A 24,338-nucleotide genomic window follows, 5' to 3' on the forward strand; every position below is an offset into this window, starting at 1 on the left:
TTTCTGGGGGAAACAATTTGATGAATCGGTGCCCATGTCTTTTGAAGCCTGCATGTATTCTTCTACATTGCAGTCTGCTCAGTCACCTTCAGTGTGAAATGAATCAGATGAGCTCTTTGATTGTGCTTCGTCTTTAACCCCCTTCTCCACTCTCTTTACCACAAATCTAACTTGACATCTTCACAACCAAATATAGTAAACATTAATTTTAAGTTACTGTTTGTCACAATTTACACTAAATACTTTTTTTTACCAGTTAAACGTACATTTTACATTTAACAAATGTTATTGCTAATGATAAAAAAAAAGAATAATTGTATGGACATTTAAACAATCTGGTGGAAAAAGTTAATAGAACACACAATGAATAGTTGTAGATGTAGTTCTTTATTTGCAATAAATAGTTACATTATATATATATTTGTTGTCCAACCAACTTTTTTAAACCATATTTACAAAATACTAATTAGTGCTAATAATGTGGCGTACAAAGTGCTTCATAGTAAACAAGGACATCATAAGACTGCAGGAGATAGGAACCAAACATACCATCCCCCCATGCATAAAAGTTTCCGCTCAATGAAATATATTGTAAAAACTACAATCAATGGTGCTTCAGTAACTCCAAGTACTTCAGATTTGGGTTAATAAAACTATAAGCAAATATCACAATTTTAAAGAGATATTTATTACACAAATGTGCATATGCAAATGAGCTCTTTTCAAATTGGAGGAGAGATGATTTGCATCATTTTTCCCATTCAGCATTGCCTGTTACAACTAAAATATGTATTCTATGTAAGACAGTAGAGTGGAGAATTCAGAGATGTACACAACAGTTGCCAATCTCCTGCAGTTTCCAGAGATCCAAACTCAAATATGAGAACTTCAGATCTACACTGCTTGCTACAAATGTAGTCTTTTAAAAAAAATAAATAATATACAAATTAAAGGCCATGTACATGGATATATATTTTACTGAAACTTGTGTTGCCTAAAAATTATTTTTGGTGTTATTAAAAGTTCCAATTGTCTTTAGTAGCTTGCATGTGTACTCATACATTGCAGGTTGCTCAGTACCCTTCAGTGTGAAATCTATCAGACAAACTCTGATGGCACAGTCGGTATCCCATCTCTCCGATATTCTGGACACAAACCTTAGCTTATATCTTTACAATCAAATAAAGTCGACAATAATCAAAATGGAATGTCAGGTTTACAAGAGTTCAGAAGCACATCAGATATATTTCACAATGAAGAGTATTGTGCAGCCTGTAATATATGAGAATACATGCAGGCTAAAGAGGCAAAATTATTCAATATTTTTTAATAAAACCCAAATCTGAAATGTAGCCAAATTACGAGCATTTCAGTAAAAGAAAAATGCGCCCGATGGTGTCCATAGCCTGTGCGCTATTTATTCCAAGTCAAAGTAAAATCCATCATTAGAATTGCAGACGCAATTTAAGAAAGGGGTCTGTTTTAAAAAAAAGTGATGTAGTCCTTAGGCTATATAAGTTTCCATGCACTACAGCATTTATTTTTATTTCACTTTGCTATATTTATATTTTTTTAGGTGTATAATTTTGTATTGCACTATAGTGTATATAAGTATTTCTGCCAGTTAAAATAAAGTGCTCAGCCAAAACAAGTCATGGCTAATGGAGAAAAACTATATTAAGAAATATCAATAAAACTAAACCTAGTCATAGTCATAAGATTGCTGGCTTAAAGGAGCAGAGGAGATGGATTACTGCCGGTCACTTATGAAGAGTAGTCGGCCAGGAAAAATCCAACCTGTCTTTCAGCTGATGCACTCGGTTCATATTTCAACCTACTTGTTTTCCATCTACCTCCATCCCTTCCCTGGCTCTATACAGCCAGATCTGTCAATCAAAGAAAAGGGGAGGGGGACATAAAGGGAAAACAAGCAGGTGAGAAGGAGAAATGTTTGGCCGCACCAAGGGTGCACTGTGCGCCTGTACTTGGTTGGGACAGTCATTCTAGAGTCCATTCAAGGTGTATAGCCAACAGTTATGGAAGGTGCATGGCCACCTTTAGAAGGTAATCTTGCAGCCTTATTTGCCAGCATTTCTTTAATTGTAAAGTGCTGCGGAATATGTTGGCGCTATATAAATAAAAAATATTATTATTATTATTTCTTTCAATGGGTATCTAATGTCCATGGACTGTCTAGGTTTAGTTTTTTTTTCAGTTTAGGGGGCTGTAGAAGGCAGATTGTAACTATGCAGTAAGATATGCATAGGTAGTATATACATTCATAAGTCTATTTTCACCATAATCTATTCAAACAAGTCCAAAAAATAAAAAAATAGAGCACACTAATATTAAATAACCCGTATAAGAAAAACTGGCCGTTTGAGCTTCCGTTATAATACTGAATGCCACATTATAGTTAGCCTTCAGTAACTTTTTACCATTGTCATGTGCAATGTAGCAGAATTATCAAGCATATTAAAGACTTATTTCATGCCTGTATTCCCTTGCTGGGATTTCTTCTCATTTTTGGGAATAAAATCATAATACGGAATGTAAGATGGACATAAAATGAGCTTCTACAAGCAAACAGACGCACTTCACAAGCAATGTAGACATCAGTAGCTCAAATTTGAGAGCCCTTAGACTTTTATGAGTGCTGCCACAGTCGTAAAAAGAATTTCATTAAATTAATATACATTTTCATAAAATATTCCCCAGTTACCTTATATTAAGATGAGTTTGAAAATTTTACTAATACATAAAAATCTCCAGTTTATAAATAAAGTACTTCTCTTGTCAGAAAACAATAGAATATACCAATCTGACAGTAGTTTTTCATCAATTTACAGAATTAACAGCTGAAAGCAAAAATCTTAAAATCTTTTTTCTTCCATCAAGACTTGTTAATGACTGGTTAGCCCAGGGAAAGCTGTAGCACGCCTTACATTACCCTTGTAAAAAGCTGGGCCTGTGATATATGGACGGGACTGGCTTGCTGGAGTGAAAGCTACTCGGTGTTAGCGCTACACTCTGGCTAATAAATGGGGCAACCACTTAAGCTGGAATAAAATTACTTAAAGGGGTTGTAACCAAAATTTGAAAATGTTAAAAAAAAAAAATTGCAAAATTAATAAAAGTAACTATGCTAAAGTAATTTATCTTCAGATACAAACTAAATTGTGCAACCAATATCAATTTCTAATTGAAGGACAAAGTGTTGGATATATATTTCCACTACTAAGCACACTTGATGAGGTTAACTTTTGTCATGGTCTTAACTGTATGGAAGAAGGAAGAGTTACTTTCCAAAAAGAAAATATGCTCAGTTAAATTCATTTTGACATTTTTTTTTTTCATGGGTGAAGAAGCTTCAGAAATTGTTTCTACAGTATTGAGATTTATAGAAAGAGCTTCAGTGTTATGTAGTTTTATTATTTTGAGGTACTACATCCTTTTCATGATGTCACTATCATTTGCTGTTGCTTATTAAGTGCTGAAATAATATACAATCTGGGGCTACATAGTTAGCATTATTACAGGTACCAGCGAGAGTGCCACACTCAGGGAAGTGTTCATACTGTGTGGTGTGATGAGGTCTGACCGTGGCCAAATCTCAAAGCGTAATTGTCACTTTCATTTTTATTTCATTATCATTAGCAACTTTGTAATGTATCTTATAAGAGAATTCTGCTTTTCTCACCACCACCACATCTCAATTCATGTGTATAATCCGTGTAGACAGATTTTCCCATTACTGAGATAGAAGATGACAGTTGGTGCTTTTAAAGTCCTATGGAGATGGGAGGGAGAAAGGAGAGGGAGGAGCTAGACACAGGCACTCTGCTGCAAGTTCACCTGAAAGGACTGTGACAGTTCTCCATAGAATTTAATGAGCATCAACTGTCATTTCTGATCTCAGTAAAGGAAACATTTGTAGTCATGGAAATTTTACCCGAGAATCAACAATTTAGGGAATGAGTGATCAGTCCAGGAGGAGGATTTATCTAATTAAGATTTCACTATGGTATATTCCAAAGTTTCTTACTTTCATGTGTGCTATTGATTAATGAAAAAAAATAAAATAAATGATGGTTACGCTTTAAATAATAGGCGTCTAGACATTCAGATCTTTCTACATCACACGGATCCACAATTTTCCTGGATTAGTGCGAGTCATTTTTGTTATTTTCATCTCCATTGACTCCATTGAGAAAAAAGTACATCGGGGAAAAGCCACATTTAAACACAACAATCATGGTGTGATCCTCTATAGCGGCTCTGCCCTGAGGATCACTTTTCCAGTCTTAAGGATTTAGAATTTTTAACTCTATCCTTTCCAGGGAGCACAGTTTAGATTTGGCAGTGGCTGATAGACAAAATGACAACCCTGCACGTGGCACGAAGCTGATGACATCGCTAACACGCCTCAGTGTTTCCTTGCATACATACAATATATACAACACATATTTTCTTCATATGTACAAAAAGCAGATTCCTTCTGAGCAAAATGTTGTTGCTATGGCAACTAAAGTGGTTAACAGCTCTCCAGGGCCCTAATGATGTGCATCAACATTTCCACTTTTCTTACAGTCCAGGTTATGTCTATGGGTCTTCAAATGAAAGATTTACTTCCTGAAACTGAGATACTTGTATGGAAAGTTTTGACTTTTCTTGAGGAAGGACTCATGGAAAACAACATATGTATAATCTGGAACAAATCCAATTACTGGCTACACGGACTCGGTGAAGGAAGAGGAGAACAGCGACGTTTCACTTGATAGTAATCTGTGGAAACAACAAAGAAATTCATTTTCATGAAATCAGGATAGAGAAAGCCACAAAAATACTTGAAATATAAAAATAGTGAAAGATCTCTTGTGTAAATCTGTGGAGCTAGTTTCAGTAACAGATTGTTCGCTGCTCACATAAAGAGGTTGAGCATAGGAGGCACAACACTGGAGAGGACATGTGAGTCCGCCATAGACGGCTGCAGCTCCGACCGCTGGTTCCTAGGCTCATACAGGAAAGACTACATAGGAAAATCAGAAAAAACTTGCAGGATATTCTGAGTGCAGCCAGTGTATGAAAGATGTCCAGAGTCAGGTAGATGAAGAGTTTTTATTGTATGATGCGTTTCGGAGCTGATCCAATTCCTTCCTCAGAAATGTATCTGAGGAAGGAGTTGGACCAACTCCGAAACACATCATACAATAAAAACTCTTCATCTACCTGACTTTGGACATCCTTCATACACTGGCAGCGCCCAGAATATAATGCAATTTTTTTCTGATTTTCATAAGTAGCGAATATACTTGAAACCTTTTCTCTCCCTTTATACAGTGGCCACTCACCACGTGGCTTCAGGTATACCCTGTTAATGGAGGTAAACTTCTTTGTGGGTGCTAGTATACATGCATTAGCGGCTGCCGGAAGTGATTGTGGCTTAGTGCTGCCAACTATGGCAACCGCACTGCATACCTGCAATTGGCAGTAAAATGTGAGCGCACACTGCATGTTTAATAGCAGCTTTAATGAAGATGGAAATAGCATTAATATGGCAATCGTCATTTGAGAATTAAACATAGTTCATTTTTAATATCTCAGTTTACAAGCAAGAGGGGTTAAAAAGAAACATCTCTTTATATGGTTGGCACCATAAAGACAATCTGTCACCAGATTTATGCTGCCTCATCTGAAAACAGAATATGGAAAGTCATCCCAATCCCAACTCCAGTGCTGGGTCACTTGCTGGGTTTCTTGCAGTAGTTTTAATCATACACTGGTTTTATCTGCTGCAGCTCTGCTAGTCCTCTCAATGATAAGCTCCTGCTATCTAGTCCTTCACATTCATGAGTTCTGGCTATCATCATATTCCAACACTGAATGGTAGCTTTCTGACTTTGCACAGTGTAGACAGAAAGATGTTTATTCATTTATTAAAGGTGGGATTAGAAGGAGCTCATCATTGAGAGGACTAGCTGACCCGCAGCAGATAAAACAAAACCCAAAAAGGAATCTGAGTTCCTGTCCCTATTTTAAACTGCCCTAAGATTGGAAAACATAAACCTTTGACAGATTCCCGTTAATTTATATTTGCCATAGAGCCTTAAACAGACTCTGTAACCATGTTTTTTTTCCTAGCGAATCATAGAACAGAATAATTTGGGGGCAGAGACACGGTTTCTAGCATTGGGTCACTTACTTAGCGGCTTGCTATAGTTAATAATAAAGAATAAAGAAATAATAAAGAAATGTTTTATCAGCAGGAGATTATCACTGAAAGGAATGGCAAACCTGCAGTAATGTAGTCCTCTATATTCATGAGCTCTGTATAATCCCCACCACTGATTGTAAGCTTTCTTCCTATGTACAGTGTAAACAGAAAGCTTCAATTAAAATGGTCCATATGGGGATATATATGGAGCTTTCCATTGAGAAAAAATGGTTGATCTGCACCAAATAAAAGAGAATTTATCAAAACTACAGAAGGAAGCCCAGTAGGTTGCCTGCTACTGGAACATGGTCTCTGCCCCTACATTAAGCTGCTCTCAGATGGGACAGCAAAACCCACACGTGTTTTCCCAATTCTTCACATACTCTTGACTTCAACATTCTCTTCTTTTACTGATTATGAACAGAATATTGTTCTCTGCAAGGTTGAGGAGTCACATTTTTCCTTTCTGCAGAGCTGTTATTTTATTAGAGAAGGAAAACCACTATTTTCCTTCAAAGTCAGTGGCAGGCACTGGGAGAGCTAAACTAGATCTGCTTTGTAAGGGGCCACTACACAATATCCCTCTGTGCTTCTTGGGGCATTGTGAATGTTTTGTAGAGGTAGTAAGATCTGAGATTACATGCAATTAAGTTTCAGGGTTTTTTTGTGGAGGCATTTTCCAAACACAACCGATATATCACAATATGCATAGTGGATGACAAAGGGGTGGGGCGTGACACTAGGATTCTGTCTGCAGTTTATTGAAATGTTGTGTAATGCACTGATCCCTTGGCATAATATTGTGTGCAACTTTTGCTCAGAGTGTTTTTTGTAAGAGCACCACACTTTGCAGTTTGCAAAGGCAATAAACCCTACTGCATGTCTTAATTACCAGTAATAGGAGCTTGCTTTCGCTTGCAACGAACAAGGTAGGATGTTGTGTCACCATCCTGTGTCATCACCTCCTGCTGTGACCCTTCCACTCTCTCCTGTGTTGTATTCTCGAGGAGTGTATCTTCCAATACCTCTTGTGTTGTAGTCTCTTGAGGTGGATCTTCCAGCACCTCTTGTGTTGTAGTCTCTTTAGGTGGATCTTCCAGCACCTCTTCTGTTGTAGTCTCCTGGAGTGTATTTTCCAATACCTCTTGTGTTGTAGTCTCTTGAGGTGGATCTTGCATCATCTCTTGTGTTGAAGTCTCCTTGTGTGGATCTTCTTCTCCATCCTGTGTTGTAGTCTTCAGGAGTGGTTCTTCCACTCTCACCCACTCATATTTCCCCTCCAGTGGAATCTCTTTCTTAAAGTCAAAGTTCCATTTGAGTTGGGCTTTTTCCAAATCATCGCTCATGTTTGTGTCAAAGTCTTTTTTAAGTTGTTCATGATCGACCTCTCCAAAAAGGTTCCGACGAACCTTTTCATTAAGACCGTTAGCCTGTAACATGATCCTGGCAGCTAACATATTCTCTGCAAAACAGAAGAAAAAATGTAAATTAAGAATTACAAATATGAATACAGTAATAATAATAATGTATGGGAGTAGTAAACTGCTAAGGTCTTTCAAATCTAAAATGCTATAAATTATAATGGAGATAGCTGTGATCATAAATAGAGATGAGCGTTGTTCTACTCGAACTGTTCGCCAATCTCAAATTCGAGCTGTTTTGGGCGGTGTTCGAGCCGTTCGGCGAACACGAACAATTTGAGAAAAATTCGGCTGTTCGAGGTTATGTTCGATAACTGTTCGTGCACCAAAATCATAACTGGATTTTTTCTCAGTAATGATGAAAATTAATGTTAACACGCAGTTTGAGTGTACAGCGGGGTGGGGGGAGGGGCAGGGGATGGATCTCTGCAGGAACAATGAAGATCTCCATTTTTTTTTCTCTTTCCCGCATTTGCAGTGGGGAGGTGCAATCTGTCAGCCTATCAGCAGCGCACACACGGAGCGAAGTGCTTTTTTTCACACAAGCAAGGGCATGTGTCATTGGCAGTGTATGTCACATGTCCTTGCCCTATAAGACCAAGCCATTTTCCCCGTCGCCACCATTTTCTCACTGCTGCAGCTGCGTGTTAGACGGCACCGCTGTTGCTGTGTGCGCTATACCTTGTTAATTTCAAGCCAATTTTCGCACAAATCTACAGATAGCTTGGGAGTAGGGAATAGTTGTGATTGCAGTCCTTTTAAGGACTAGGTTACAGCATTTCCTACGACTTTTATCAGGCAGGTCTGTGCTCTTAAATAGATAGATTGTGGGAGTAAAGACTAATTGTAATTGGAGTCCTTTTCAGGACTAGGTTACATCAGTTCCTATCAGTTTTTGCCAGGCAGGTCTGTGCCAGTGCTGTGCAAGTTTTTTTCACAGCATTTGGCTGAATCTAGCAAAGCTAATCCTTTTTGGCCTATTGCAGAGTGTGTTAGTCAGTGGAGTAGCCTATCTGTGTTGCAAGATATACCACCTGTGTATAGAATACCAATTTTTTTACTGCACCTAGTGAAGTAAAATCTTTTGGGCATAGCATCATTCTATTAGTCCATCTATACTGACCTCCATCAGGTTGCAAATTGAATATAATTTTTTTCTGCATCTAGCTCTGAAAAAATATTGGGCTTCTAGCTGTGTGTGGGACTTGTTCTATTAATCCATCTATACTGACCTCCATCAGGTTGCAAACTGAATATATTTTTTTCTGCATCTACCTCTGAAAAAATATTGGGCTTCTAGCTGTGTGTGGGACTTGTTCTATTAATCCATCTATACAGACCTCCATCAGGTTGCAAATTGAATATAATTTTTTTCTGCATCTAACCCAGCCAATAGTTTTGGCCTAATACCACAGTTTGGCCACTCAGCTCTGCTCGGTTCCCATCCATTGTTTTTTTGTGCAAACAACTCCAGAGTTGTGAATTAGTTAACCACCAAAATGAGTGGAAAAAGGCCTGCTGCTGGTGGAAAGGGGAATAGGCGTGTTGGGAAGGGGAAAAAAGGTTGTGTCCGTGGGGTAGGTGTTAAAGCAACAGTAACATCTGCAGAAGAAAGACCATCTTCCAGCCAAACTAAAATGTCTACTTCTTTTAGCGGACAATGTGATAAGATCCCTTTCTTACGGCCACGCCAATCGCTACAAATTCCAGATGAGGCACAAAAACAGCAGGTGCTTCAACGGATATCAAGTGCTCCTTTAAGTGGGCTCTCCTCCACATCAACTTCAACATCACAAATACTCCAGTCCTCAAAGGTGTCACCCCAATCGCACTTGCTTCCTCACAGCTCCCAAATCTCCAGCTGCCCGTCTGAGTATGAGGTAGAACAGATGGTTGAGTCTGCAGAGCTGTTTACTCATACTATAGCCTGGGAATCAGAGGTCGACTCCAGTGCTTCTGTGAATCCAGACGAGGAAATGATCTGCACTGATGCCCAGAATCTTTATGAGTCGGATCCAGGACCAGACGCAGAAGGTTCTGACCATAATGTAGACCCTCATTCCCAAACTGTAACTCCTGTTGGTGGAGACAATGAGGAAGACGATGATAAGACTCAAATACCTGATTGGAGCGACAACTTTAGTTTTTTGTCAGGGCAGGAACAGGTTGGCTCTGAGGACGACGGGTGTGATAACGCACAGGGTGATGATGATGAGGTTGGAGATCCCACTTACTGTCAACCCACAGTCAGCCAAGAGATGAGGTCAGCAGAGGAGGTGGAGGAAGATGCTAGTGACGACGAGGTCAGGTTGCGCCTTCCTGGACAGAGACGTAGTACTGGAAGCACGTCAACAACTGCATCCTCAAACACAACTCTGCCTCTCACCACAAGTCGTGGTGGCTCTTCAGGTCGCATGGGTGCTAAGCCTTGCATAGCCTGGGCATTTTTTCAGATCGATAAAGATGACCCAACTCGTGTTATCTGTAACATTTGTCAGCAAAAGCTAAGTAGAGGCCAAAAAATACATAGTTTGAGTACTTCATGCATGAACCGGCACATGGACATGAAGCATAAGTTGCAGTGGGAAGCTCAGTGTGCTACAATGCGGCCTAGCCGGCCGGGCCAACCACCGTCTGCCATATCTTGTGCATCCGCGGCCTCTTCATCTTCTGTGACTGGGGGGACAGCAGTCACACCTGTTTTGGGGCGCAGACCTGCCACCTCTTTACCCGCAACAGCCAGCGTGATTGGCAGGTCATCATTTTCTTTGGAGGTGGTAACACCAGCTGGTGTTGAGCGCTGTCCGACATCGATAGCACCACCTTTGGATCAAGGCAACCTAACATGTCCGCCTGCATCTTCCTCACAGACCGGCAGTTTGCCGGGGACACCCTTATCAACCCCGTCTAAGCACAATAGCCAGCCCTCGGTCCCTCAGATGTGGACAAGTAAAAGACCATTTCCTCCTAGCCATGAGAAAGCTAAGAGGTTGAATTTCACCATCTGCAAGCTCTTGGCTACAGAAATGCTGCCTTTCCGCCTGGTGGACACAGAGGATTTTCGAGACCTTATGTCCGTCGCAGTGCCCCAGTACCAGATGCCCAGTCGGCACTACTTCTCAAAGAAAGGTGTGCCTGCGCTCCACCAGCATGTCGCACACAACATCACCGCTTCTTTGAGAAACTCTGTGTGTGACAGGGTGCATTTCACCACAGACACTTGGACGAGTAGGCATGGACAGGGGCGTTACATGTCGCTGACTGGGCACTGGGTAACTATGGTGACAGCAGGACAAGGGGCTGCTGTCCAAGTCTTGCCGTCCCCACGAGTTGTGCGTCAATCCTCTTTATGTCAAAGTTCCTCCACTGCTTCTGCCTCCTCAACCTCCTCTCGGTCTTCCACCTGCACCCAAAGCCTGTCTGGTCATGCCACAAGCTTTCTAACTGCGCAGAAGGGATCCTGCACACCTCCTTACTATGCTGACAGTAGGGCTCAACATCATCAGGCGGTTTTTACATTGAAATGTCTGGGAAATGTGAGTCACACAGCTGAGGAGTTGTGGTCAGCTCTGGAGAACCAATTTCATGAATGGTTGTCTCCACTGGAGCTGAAACCAGGGAAGGCCGTGTGCGACAATGCTGCAAACCTGGGTGCGGCCCTTCGCCGGGGCAATGTCACACACGTGCCTTGTATGGCTCACGTGTTGAACCTGGTTGTCCAGCAATTTTTAGCCCACTATCCCAGACTAGATGGCCTTCTGCAGAGGGCATGGTCGCTGTGTGCTCACTTCCGCCGTTCGCATCCCGCAGCTCAGCAACTTACATCTCTACAGAAGTCGTTGGGCCTGCCACTTCACCGGCTAAAATGCGATGTGCCTACCCGGTGGAATTCAACTCTGCACATGTTGCAGCGACTGTGGCAGCACCGACAAGCCCTGGTGCAATACGTTCTGACGTATAGCCTGGGCCAACGAGATTCAGAGGTGGGGCAAATCACGCTGGAGGAGTGGTCTCAGATCAGGGACCTATGCACCCTTCTGCACAGTTTTGAAATGGCGACGAAGATGTTTAGTGCTGACGATGCCATTATCAGCATGACTATTCCGGTGATTTACATGCTGGAGCACATGTTAAACAGAATTCGGAGTCAGGTGGTGGCACAAGAGGAGGTGGAGGAAGTAGAGGAGGAGGAGTTGTATGCGGAAGGGCTAACATCTGCAAGGTCCAGACGGTCGGCAGCACCAAGGCGGCAGGCATGTGAGGGTGGGGGAGATGGTTTTACCAGGGCGCATGGTAGCAGCCAAACTAGTGAGGAAGGTGCAGGAGCCCAGGAAGAAGTGGAGGACGAACTGATGGAAGACTCATCAGATGAGGGAGACCTTGATCACATTTCTGTTGTGCGAGGTTGGGGGGAGAGGACAGAGGAAGGAAGCATGATTGTTACCTCGCCACCAACACAACAGGGACTTGGTGCTCCTGGATGCGCAACACACATGAGTTCCTTCTTGCTGCACTACCTGCAACATGACCCTCGAATTGTGAGAATTAGAAATAATCCTGACTACTGGGTTGCCACACTGTTAGATCCCCGGTACAAAAGTAAATTTGCAGAAATTATTCCTGCCATAGAAAGGGATGCACGCATGCAGGAGTATCAGCAGAGACTGTTGCAGAATCTTACATGTGCTTTTCCACAAAATACCAGTGGTGCACGTAGTGAATCTCACAGTTCCAACTTGCCAACCGTGGGACCGTCAAGTGTTCAGCACTCAAACCGTAACAGAACCACAGTATCTGCTGGTAACATCAATTTTGCGGAATCATTTCACCACTTTTTTAGCCCATCCTTTGCAAGGCCACAGGAGACAAGAAGTCTGACACACAGTCAACGCCTAGAGACGATGGTACAGGAGTATCTCCAAGTAAACATTGAAGCCACGACTGTGTCACTGGACCCTTGCTCTTTTTGGGCTTCCCATCTGGATAAATGGCCGGAGCTAGCCACTTACGCCTTGGAGATCTTGTCATGCCCCGCAGCCAGCGTTCTGTCTGAACGTGTGTTCAGCGCTGCTGGTGGTGTGCTGACAGATAAGCGCACGCGGCTCTCCACTGATAATGTAGACAGACTCACGTTCATAAAGATGAACAAATCATGGATCCGAAACGACTTTTCTACTCCTGTGTCATCCTGGGGAGAGTAAAAGCTTGATGATTGGTTAAAATCACCCTACCAACCGTTTTAAGCTTTCAAATTACTAATCATGTTTATCTGTATCTTGGCTGGAAAATAATTTGGGCTTTGTAGCAGTGTGCAGCACTAATTCTATTAGGCCATCTATAATAAGCTCCACCAGATTTAAAATTACTAATCATGTTTATCTGTATCTTGACTGGAAAATAATTTGGGCTTTGTAGCAGTGTGCAGCACTGATCCTATTAGGCCATCTATACTAAAGCTTCACCAGATTTAAAATTAATAATAATTTTTAGCTGCATCAAGCCCGGAAAATAATTTTGGGGCTCCGAGATGCGCAAGACACATAAGTGCCTTCTTGCTGCACTACCTGCAGCATGACCCTCATATTGTCAGAATTCGAAGTAATCATGACTACTGGGTTGCCACACTCTTAGATCCCCCAAACTTTTCGATCAACCTTTTCATTTTAATAAAGACCAAAAAAATGGTCATTTTTGAAATTATAAGCATTAGCAGGTTGTTAGAAACTGAAATCAAACAGTTTTCAACTCAAAACTTTATTCTAGGTGATGTTACATTTTCACATAGGACCCCTTGTTCGAAAGGAGCTTCTGAACTCTCTCGTCCATTGAATTTGTCAGGTTTTGGATGGTTTCTGCTTCAATTGTTTTGCATGAGGACAGAATACCCTCCCAGAGCTGTTACTTAGATGTGAACTGCCTCCCGCCATCATAGACACTCCTTTTAATGATGCTCCAAAGGTTCTGAATGGGGTACAGGTCAGGGGAGCATGGGGGTCACACCATAAGTTTGTCCCCTTTTATGCCCATATCAGCCAGAGATGCAGATGTTTTATGTGCAGCATGAGATGGTGCATTATCATGCAGAAAAATGATCTTGCTGTGAAATACACGGTTCTTCTTCTTGAACCATGGCAGGAAGTGCTGTTTGAGAAAATCCACATACATTATGGAGTTCATCTTTAGCGCCTTCAGGGATCCTAAAGGGGCCGACAATCTCTCTCCCCATGATTCCAGCCCAAAACATTACTCCACCTCCTCCTTGTTGGCGCTGTAGCCGTGTTTGCGTGGGGTGTCCATCAACCAGCCATCCTCCACTCCATCCATCTGGACCATCGAGCGCTGCACGGCACTCATCCGTGAACAAAACAGTTTTGAAATCAGTCTTCATGTAATGTTTGGCCCACTGGAGCCGTTTCTGCTTGTGTGAAGTGGATAGAGGAGGTCGACAGGATGGCGTATGCACAGCTGCAAACCTCTGAAGGACCCTGCATCTTGTTGTTCGGGAGACGTTGGAGGCACAAGCAGCTTCAAAAACTTGTCTGCTGCTATGACAAGGCTTTTTTGCCGCTGCTCTTTCAACCTGACGTAATTGCCTGTAGGAAAGAGTCCTCAATTTGCCCTTATCAGCACGCACACGTGTGTACTGTGAATCAGCTACATACTTCTTGATTGCCAAGACACTTCATCCTGATCATCGCACAATGTTGATTGTAGTCATGCCTTGACCTAAACACTCCACAATTTGTTGCTTCTCAGCAGCCGACACATCCTTTTTCTTTCCCATTTTGGCAGAAAATGTAGGCTGCTTAATAATGTGAGACAACCTTCTTAAGTAGTCTTGCCTTTCATTGGACACACCTGCCAAACTAATTAGCACAGGTGTCTGCAATTGCTTACAGTGATATAAAGAGCCCTGACACACATCACCATCAATGAGTTTAACTGACAAACAAACAAATTCTTCCCTTATCACTCCTAAACACTTTTTGCATAATAATTTGGAACGCAGTGTACATGTGCTTTTCCACAAAACACCAGTGGTTCACGTAGTGAATCTTACAGTTCTAACTTGCCAACCGTGGTCTGTATGGAGTTGTTCAATAAAGGGCCCAAAATTAAGATAACATAGATGGGAGAGGTCTCTATGAATAGGAATTCCTAAGTATTTGATACCCTGTGAGGGCCAGGCAAAGGGAAAGTTGGACTGGATGGAATCCTATATGGATTTGGGGAGGGAGACATCAAGGGCCTCAGACTTCGCTGCATTGATTTTAAAATTTGACCATGTAACAAAGTGATCTATTTCAGCCATAACAGCATGGATGGATATATGTGATTGAGTGATATATACTAGGACATCATCAGCAAATAGAGAGCACTTGTACTCGGTGCCTCCCACCTCAATCCACCTAATATTGGGGTTATGGCGAATTGATGAGAGCAGGTGCTCCGTCACTAGGATGTATAAGAGAGGGGACAGAGGACATCCCTGCCTTGTCCCATTGGTGATTGTGAAAGGTGATGAAAATGTTCTGATGCACCCCCTGGGCCTTGGTACACCCGGAGCCGGACCCTTTTTGGTGGATGCTGGTGGTTGTAGTCTTCGTGGCGGCGACCCGGTTCCGTGGCTCAGGGTGGTCAAACCAGTGGCGGAACTATTTATGTGGTTTTGATGTTTAAATGTCCGACTACGCCACCCGTGGATTGCGGTCAGAGTGAACCGCCGCTGCAGGGCAGACCGCTGAGGCTGGTGTTGTGGGTGCAGCAGAGCGTAGCATAACTCCCCACGGGAGGAGTATAGCCTCAGGGCAGTGTATGCGGAGGATGGGGGTGATGGTGCAGGGCAGCAGCAGTAACGACACGGAGTCAGTGATGCAGTCCGGGGCCTTTACTCACAGTTCTTATTATCCAGACCACGTCTGCAGGTAACGGCTGCCCACGTCGTACTGTGCTCACCAGGTGAGGGGCTCAGACAACTCCCAGATAAATTTGGAGCGCTTCACAGGACCGCCTTTGTGTGTCCTTTGTCTGGCCTTTCTTACCAACCCTTCTGTCCGGCTGCCTCGGGCCTCCTCTTGGTAAACTTGGCGCCAGTTTCCCTGACCCTATGTGGTGCCTTCCTAGCGGGTGTAGCGAGGGGCTGCGCCACATAAAATGTCACAGCCTCCGGTTTCTAGCTGAGGGTAGTTTCCTGCCTCCACTAGTTTCGGGAACCGGTCTCCCCCTTTGGCCTGACCCCTCCACGCAAGTGGATTCGGGCGTGCGGTGGCGACTCGCCCGTCCGCACCCCTGGGATCCCTTCATTCCTCATTCCTGGAGCCTTCTCCGCTCCTCTTCCTTCCTTCTCCCTCTTCCAGGCCTGGGCCTCTGTTACTAGGCCCGCCTCCGGAGCAGAGCTCATGCAGAGCCCCTGCTCCCTGCCACTTCTGCTCAGACTTCTCTGCACTGAACTAAGATGGTGCCCACCTTTTATACTCCCTTCTCAATGCACCCAGGAACTGCTTCCTCCCTGCTCCTGCACTACAGGGTTCCCCTTCCTCAGTGTTCCCTCCCCCCACTCCAGCCAGGGACAGGGACTGTCGTGCCCATCTCAGAGGCATATTGGTCGCCCTGCCCCACGGCAATGTGGTGTAATGCATGCAGGTGTCGGGTCCTGATCGACACTCCATCCTTACCTGAGAGTGAGATATCACACCTCTGGGTGAGGTGCAATACCTCTGTAGCAACCGAGCCCTCAGGGTGCTACAGTTCCATTTATCTTCAGCCTAGGTTACGTATTGTGATACAGGGCCGTGATTTTGGCTATAAAAGGGTCCCCTAGACCCCTACCCCAAGCTTTTTAAGAGAATCATATATGGCGTGCCAGGAGACTCTATGGAATGCTTTCTCAGCATCCAACGAGAGTATCTAATTACAAATTTTTAACTGCATCTAGCCCAGGAAATACTTTGTGCCTAGTAGCAGTGTCTGCTAGTCAGCGGATTATCCCGGCTGTTAAGCAAGCTACACCACCTGTAGTTTAGACACTTAATTTTTTCAAAGGAAATGCTTCGGGACCACGGGATACTCAGTGAAGAGCATCAGGAGGCACCCCAAGGCATAGGGGCTGGGACTGGCAGTAGGATGCCTTGCGGTGGACAGCCGAGCTCGATCCTTATAAAAGGTTTTTAACTGCAGCAGCTTTAGTGGACGCTACTGGAGCTGGAATTACGCGGCTGCTGGCATGAGACTTGCCCTCCAATAGATCCTTGTAAATGGATTTAAAGTGTATTCATTCAAATTAGAGAGACAATTTAAATTAAAAAGCTTAGAGCTGCCTCCACCACAGGGGGGCTCGCTCGACCCACCAGCGGACAGGCACCAGTATTGGGAGAGGGGGGCTGGCCATCAGGGTTCACCGCGGCTCTGGCACAAACCCGGCGACACGGAGGTGGCACGGGCAGGAGCGGACTGGCCGTGTCGGCTTCTCACTTTTTGGATTTTAGAAGGGCATGACATGCCTATATCTGTGTCTCCCCCTCCTTTTACTCCTCCACCTCTTTTCTTTTCGCATGACTATATGTACTTGTCACTTTTCCATGTGTTAGTTGTGTCTTCTGAGCAGTTTGTCAGCTTTTGGACACCTTTGAAGGTGTTTTCTATGTGTTTCTATGTGTTTTTGTTTGCCTGCCATTGGTTTTAACGGTGTTCGAAGGTGTTCGACGAACAGTTCGACGAACAGTTCTGCGAACACACGGGTGTTCGACGAACCGAACCGAACTCGAACACTACGGGGGTGGCTCAACACTAATCATAAATTCATGAGAAAGGGAACCCAAAAGTGAAACCCTGACCTATAAGACATTTATACCATACACTTTTCAGGTGAAAATACCTCTTTATAATCTGATAATATGGTCCTTGGAACAGAAAAGGTTGTGCGTTCCTAACAAAGCTATCTATAGTAAGGAAAACAAAAGCTTTTGTATTTACATGGATTTATACACTGCATCAAGTTCTGCTAAATTCGAAAAATCAAGATTGACATTTTCTGTTACTTAAACTATAAGTGCACCCTTAAAAGTGTGCTACTAAACTTCAGATATTATACCTTTTTTTAGAAAACCATTAAAGAGGTCTGCATTTTTTAGAGGTCTAGAAAATAGTACAGTGCATTGGTAGGAATGGTGTTGTCTCATGTTTGTTCTGCAGGAGCACACCGCTCCCTTTCCTCCCAGCTTCCTGATTGCCATGGGGCGGTGCCCTCCTGAAGACTGACAGGTTTGACCAACGACGTGGTTGAGTAGCTGGTCCAAATTGCACATACTCTGATTCTGCAGTATAAAAGAAGCACAGGGCCTTGAAGTTGGGTGGTTCCAGCATTTTGGCCAGCTTTGTAGCCGTGTTTGCAAGCTCTATAACAAACAGCTTTGTAAGTGCGAGCTCCTTGCCTAGAAAACTGATCATTGCAGAGGTTTCCGGTAACCTAAGCAAGGAGCTGTAAACTAAACTATAAAATAAATAAAAAAACGTAAGATTTTGGGAACAAGAGGATTTTTAATAAAGAGTAAATTGCAAAATTGTTTGTTTTTACAAGCACTTTACAATTTTAGCCATTTACGAACATGAGACAAGCCCTTTAAGGAAAGGAAAGCACTACATTTGGCAGCATGGCAGTGCTTACTACTTGGTCAGAGAACAGAGTCTTTAGAGGACGTGGAGCTCATAGCAATCGCTACTGACAGCCTGAGCAGAAGCAGGTCAGCCAAGTCTGGAGAAACTGATTGCTTCTGAAATATATCTGCCAAACGGGAGCCAAAAGTGCACTCTTATAGTATCTGGTAATGCAACAATGTATCTGAGACGTTTCCCAGATTATATGCTAAACATAGAGTAAAAATGTGATGTAAACAGGAGCTAAAAGCATTTTTAAAAATAAACTGCAGCAATTTAATCCTAACCATTCTTCTGGTAAACATTTACTATTCGGCAGACATAAAGCCTAGAACAGAAACCAGGGCCTGAGTGTGACCATGTCCTCCAGCCACATAATGCTTGTGTAGAAACTATTGCCCTTTGTATAGAAAAAAAAACGTACACCATAAACTTTGTCGTCTGAGAAAAGGAAAACAGACGTGATAAAAATAGCCTTGTTTGCCTGTATCATATTACTACTGTCCCCACCCAGAGCTGACATCATTGCACAGTGAGTCAGGCATGTTGTAGCTTGCTCAAACATGTACCTTGTCCTCACACTTGAAGGAACTGGACTTGTCAGTACAAGTTTACACACAAGGTAATATTACAAATTCAGGGTCGGTATACAGTCATGGCCAAAAGTTTTGAGACTGACACAAATTGTATGTTTCACAAAGTTTGCTGCTTCTGTGTTTTTAGATCTTTTAGTCAGATGTTTCTATGGTTATTGAAGTACAATTATAATTATTTCAGAAGTTTTTAATTATTTATTGACAACAGCTTGTGCAAAGACTTATTATTTACAGTGTTGACCCTTATTTTTCAAAATTTCTGCAATTCTCCCAGGAATGCTGCCATTCTTAAGTGATGGCAACCCCTTCTTGTCTACTAGGTGCTTGGAGTTTATCACAATTTCTGAGTTTTTGTTTGTCCACCCGCTTTTTGAGGATTGACCACAGGTTCTCAATGGGATTGAGATGTGGGGAATTTCCTGGCTATGGACCAAAAATTTCTGTGGGTTCACAGAGTCAACTTTGCCTGGTTAATGGTGCACCATCATACTCGAAAAAACTTTGTTCATCACCAAATTGCTTTGGATGGTCTGGAGAAGTTGCTCTTGGAGGATGTTTAGATCTCATTCTTTTTTATGGCAATGTTCTTAGGCAAAATTGCGAGTGATCCCACTCCCTTGAATGAAAAGCAACCCATCACATGAATGGTCTCAGGATGCTTTATTGTTGGGATATACACAGGACTCATGGTAGCGCTCACCTTTTCTTCTCCAGACAATCTTTCATCCACATGTCCCAAACAGCCTGAAGGAGGCTTCATCAGCGAAAATCTTTGCAGGAAGTACAGGGATTGGACTACAGAGGTAAAATTATATTCTCTACCAAAAGCCCCCTTCAGACTGTTTGGGCCATCTGTAAGAATGATTGTTTGAAGAAAAATAAGATGAGTGCTACCATAAGTCCTGTGTCATCCCATCAAAGCTGGGATCCATGGCTAAGAAATTCCCCAGGTCTTAATCCCATTGAGAACCTGTGGTCAATCATCAAAAAGCAGGTGGACAAAAAAAACAGAAATTGTGATAAACTCCAAGTACTGATTAGGTAAGAGCGGGTTGCCATCAGTCAGGATGTGGCCCAGAAGCTGACATCCAGCATGTCAGGGAAAGTTGCATAAGTCTCGAAAGATAAGGGTCAACACTGTAAATGTTGCGTCTTTGCACAAACTCATTGGCAATAAAAATTTAAAAACTTATGAAATGCTTATAATTATACTTCAGTAACCATAGAAACATCTAACTAAAAGATATAAAATACAACTAAAGTAGCAAATTTTGTGTAAAATTAAAATTTTTGTCAGTCTAAAAACTTTTGGCCATGAATGTACAGCTCCCATCCTCTATGATAGGAGCTGTGTAACTCTTAATAGCCCACGGATTGAAAGGCACCATGCTTTTAGATGTGTAATATAGGAACACTGTATGTAGTATACACATATTGTGATAAGTAGGAGGTCAAGTAGCTTTCAGGATCGCCATCTTTTAAAATAGTTGGAACAGGAGAAACTTTCATTCCGATGGATTGGATTTCCTTTTATACTGTAATTCTCTCAGACAAGGGAAAGATAGGGAATAAATAAGCTCCAATTCCTTCTGTACTCAAGTGGAGAATGTGGTTTTCTGATTTTTACTGTTGGGCCACACTTGGCTATATACATCTAGTAATAGTTATAATAAATAACCTGTATCTGAAGCTGACCCTCAGATTTCTGCTGCAGATATCCTGCAGATACGCACAATAATTAGCCACATTTCTGGGCAGAATCTACAGAAATATTTAGATGCTCATTATTCTCATTATATTTGTTTCTGCAGTGTAGACAATATCCATCTTTTCCAGGGCATGTGAATGGGGTTACATCAATTGTGATCAGATTTGAGGTGGATTTTGGCACTGAATCCGAACCAGAATCCGTATTGGATCTTTACTACCATATGCGTTTATGCAATGTTACGGTATAAAGGTCATACCCCCAATTCACATGGCAATACACAAAGTATAAAACATGATCATGGGAGCAATAAACCAATATGGTGCAGACAAGAGCAATATTAAGTCTATGAACCATCAATAATCGATGTATCAATACTTATGTTTGTAGATGTAGTTTTACTACTGATGCTTATTACTTACAGCAGAAATGATACAAAACCCATGAAGCAAGAACATTTGTAACAGACACCATATAGAATCCCGGAGGAGCTGTACGTACCCAGACATATTTATATCTATAGTAACCAAAACAGCTGGAAGCTATGGAAAACTCACACTCATGTCTATGATAAACTGGAACTTTCTGGAGTGATGTCACTCGACAACATTGAGATACTTGTTTTCAAAGGTCTGTAACTGAAGGAAATGTAGAATATATCATTTCAATGACAAATGGGCGGATTATTAACTGAGGAAATTGTGTATGTACTCCAATTTTAGGATCAGGATATACTGTTTGACCCCTTTCATGAAGGTTCATTTATACGACAATGCAGATACTTGCAGCCAAGATACCATATTATGTCTTAAGAAGAAAAGTCTTCAAGAGTCTACCAGCAGTTTTTGGATGAACAGCGTTGGCGAGGTGCCATTAACCAGCAATCAAATCTGTTGCGGCTGGATTTTCAGGAACGTCATATGTTAAATTAAAGTTTCCACAAGAAATAGTCATTTGACCATTTTTTCTTCTTAAACAATTTATACATTTAGAAATTACATATTGGAAACTAATTTTAACTAGAAGTGACAGATATTACAAAAACGATGAAAAAAAACCCCATAACTACTACATAAAATTTTCAATAAAATATTTTATAGGCAACAATACAAAAAAATAATATTCCAGATGTTACGAAATGTTTTCATACCAAATGAGGTGCTGATATTACAGCAATAACTACTACACCAGAAGGGATTCAGCCTATGAAGTCTGGTGAGGTTAAGCTGTGGATCAGTTTTTTCCAGTACTTCTCTTCACATCTGGACCTAATATGACGCTTACAGCAAGCTATGTTATAGTCAAGTTATGCCCCTCTAACCAGTCCAAAAGCCTGAAGGAGCTTTCCCATAATCAAAAATTACCATCTATCCTCACTTCTGGTCATAAGTACAAAGTGAAGGTCAATGGTCCAACCACTGGGAAGCCCAGTTTTGAGAACAAAGGTCAAGGCTCTACCTTTGATTGGAGCTGTCATCAAGAATGCAGGCTGTAACTCCATTTGTAAGCTGTAGGACCATCGGAGATAGCCAATCATTTTACTCAACTTTCCTTGACAGTCCTTTGCATGGAGCAGCAGTGCGCTCGCTTGAACACCACAGCTCCACAAAGCCAGTGCTCTCATGATCGGTGGTGGTCCCAGCATGTGGATGACTGGCCTTTACTTTCTAGGGCTGTGTTCACACCAGGACTGGAAGTGTCAATTGCCGATCCTGTTGTATTTTTTCATGTAAAATGCTGGACACTATGGCAGAAACCTGACAGATCCATTTCAAGTCCCTTTGGTCTGCCAAGGGCCCTTAGTGTCAGATGAGTGATGGATCTCTCCCCAGCTTACATTTTCTTTTTGTCTTCTTATTATGAAACCGAAAAGCGGAAATCACGACACAGGTGTGAACAGAGACTTAGCAATCCTGTTACAACTTGAAAATGAGATGAAAAACACAAATTTCTCGCATTTTTGCTATTTCTTATTTTCAAATAACAAAAGAAGTAAAAACAATGAAATACAATAATATGATATAAAATTAAAGTAGCGAAGTCCTAGATTTTGTCCTAGTTCAATCTATTTTTGGTGACAAAAAAAAAAGATTATTATACATTATCTCGTATTAAATTATAAGAACAAACCAACGGCCATACAAAATCTTAAATCAATAGCAAATGAATGTCGCAATATAGAACATGTAAATATATTTCCACAAAACCAGGAGACAATTCAGACAATCATCGCAACATGTTTCCATGCAACACCAAGAAGAAAGAGGGAATCCCTCAAGAAAGAAGAGAAGAAAAAAAGAGAAAAACAAAAAGGAGGGGTAGAGAAGAAGAAAGAGTGGGGAAGGAGAGAGGAGGAGGGGGGAAATAACCAGCATCTTATATATTCCATCACAAACCCAACAGCACCAATCCAAGTCCACCACAACAAGATGCCGGAATCTCTCAAAATATTCTGTGAAAATCCGACGTTTGCACTTGTTTCTGAGACAAGTGTGTGATGTCAATATCTGACTTTGCCCACAAGATGGCAATACATTGTAGCAGAATACAAAATGTTAACGTTATTAATTGAAAATGCGCCTCCTTTTTTCGATATGTTGATCGAAGATGGACACCAATAATCATACAAGATATGGCAAATATTATCTGTCTACACAACAGATTTTGAAATCCTCAAATGGACAAGTTTCTCATACGTAATGAATAAAAGAAGGAGATTATGATTTTATGACTCATGACATTGAATGATATTACATTATTATTACACATATATTTATCATCTATAATTTACACTGGTATATCTGTATAGATGAGGTTATATCATCCAACTTCTCTGAACTTTTACGCAATTGTATTGTTTTTTTCACTCTCTAAACTTTCACAATATGTAATAAAATTTCTCCGAAAGCTGAAACGTAAAAATAAAGGGGAAAAAAAAGGGGGACTCTGGAAATAGAAGGAAAGGGCGGAGCTGTCTGTCGTAAACTCTCTCTGTCACTCATGAAAGGAAGAATAAAAGAATCAGGTAGAAGTACAGTTGTTTACAACAAAACCCAAGTTCTTATCTCCACTTTGACCTTGGACTCCAAACACTTTCTGCTGCGATGCAGGGAACACTATATCATAGTAAATTGCACTAATAACAGATGCTAACAGGTAATTATGGTGATTTCTTTTTTTTTTAACCTTGCAATTCTTATTGCTCCTTTCCATTGAATGATTTATGAACGCTGACCTGGGATGACACATTCAGATACCAATAATGCATAACTATTGAATGGGATTGATCATGGACACATGCTCTTTTTCTATATAGGCCCCTTACTATTTAGCACCTGAGCCACATTAGAAGAATTAATGTCATCCTTGTGCAGGGGCCATGCTAACCTTCTCTGTATTGTTCCAATTTTAGTATATGTGCTTGCTTCGGCAGCACATATACTAAAATGTGCTTGCTTCGGCAGCACATATACTAAAATGTGCTTGCTTCGGCAGCACATATGCTAAAATGTGCTTGCTTCGGCAGCACATATGCTAAAATGTGCTTGCTTCGGCAGCACATATGCTAAAATGTGCTTGCTTCAGCAGCACATATGCTAAAATGTGCTTGCTTCAGCAGCACATATACTAAAATTGTGCTTGCTTCGGCAGCACATATACTAAAATTGGAACAATACAGAGAAGGTTAGCATGGCCCCTGCACAAGGATGATATTAAAGTGCTTGCTTCGGCAGCACATATACTAA

General features: G+C 41.8%; 1 protein-coding gene, 1 long non-coding RNA gene and 2 other non-coding genes across 4 annotated transcripts in view; 2 read left to right on the forward strand and 2 right to left on the reverse strand.

Moving 5' to 3' along the window:
- Positions 1 to 368: 368 nt before the first annotated feature.
- The window catches only part of LOC141227222 (uncharacterized), a 35,478-nt gene continuing 11,508 nt past the window's right edge, over positions 369 to 24,338 (reverse strand). The window contains exons 2-3 of the mRNA XM_073667212.1: positions 7,107 to 7,676; positions 369 to 4,785 (exon numbers count right to left, since the gene is read on the reverse strand). Of these exons, the coding sequence (XP_073523313.1) occupies positions 4,724 to 4,785; positions 7,107 to 7,676 (632 nt within the window). The 3' untranslated portion in view covers positions 369 to 4,723. The remainder of the gene's footprint in view (positions 4,786 to 7,106; positions 7,677 to 24,338) is intronic.
- On the forward strand, positions 18,837 to 23,608 carry LOC141252956 (uncharacterized). Its single transcript, XR_012314169.1, has 3 exons — positions 18,837 to 18,910; positions 21,017 to 21,222; positions 21,315 to 23,608. It is a non-coding gene; the product is annotated as an uncharacterized lncRNA (long non-coding RNA).
- Positions 23,922 to 24,028, reverse strand: LOC141256911 (U6 spliceosomal RNA). Its single transcript, XR_012317851.1, has one exon. It is a non-coding gene; the product is annotated as a U6 spliceosomal RNA (small nuclear RNA).
- On the forward strand, positions 24,228 to 24,335 carry LOC141256913 (U6 spliceosomal RNA). The gene has a single exon (XR_012317853.1). It is a non-coding gene; the product is annotated as a U6 spliceosomal RNA (small nuclear RNA).

The sequence above is a fragment of the Phyllobates terribilis genome, unplaced genomic scaffold (assembly GCF_046119375.1).
Source record: "Phyllobates terribilis strain yellow unplaced genomic scaffold, ASM4611937v1 Scaffold_2__4_contigs__length_985480577, whole genome shotgun sequence".
NCBI lineage: Eukaryota > Metazoa > Chordata > Amphibia > Anura > Dendrobatidae > Phyllobates > Phyllobates terribilis.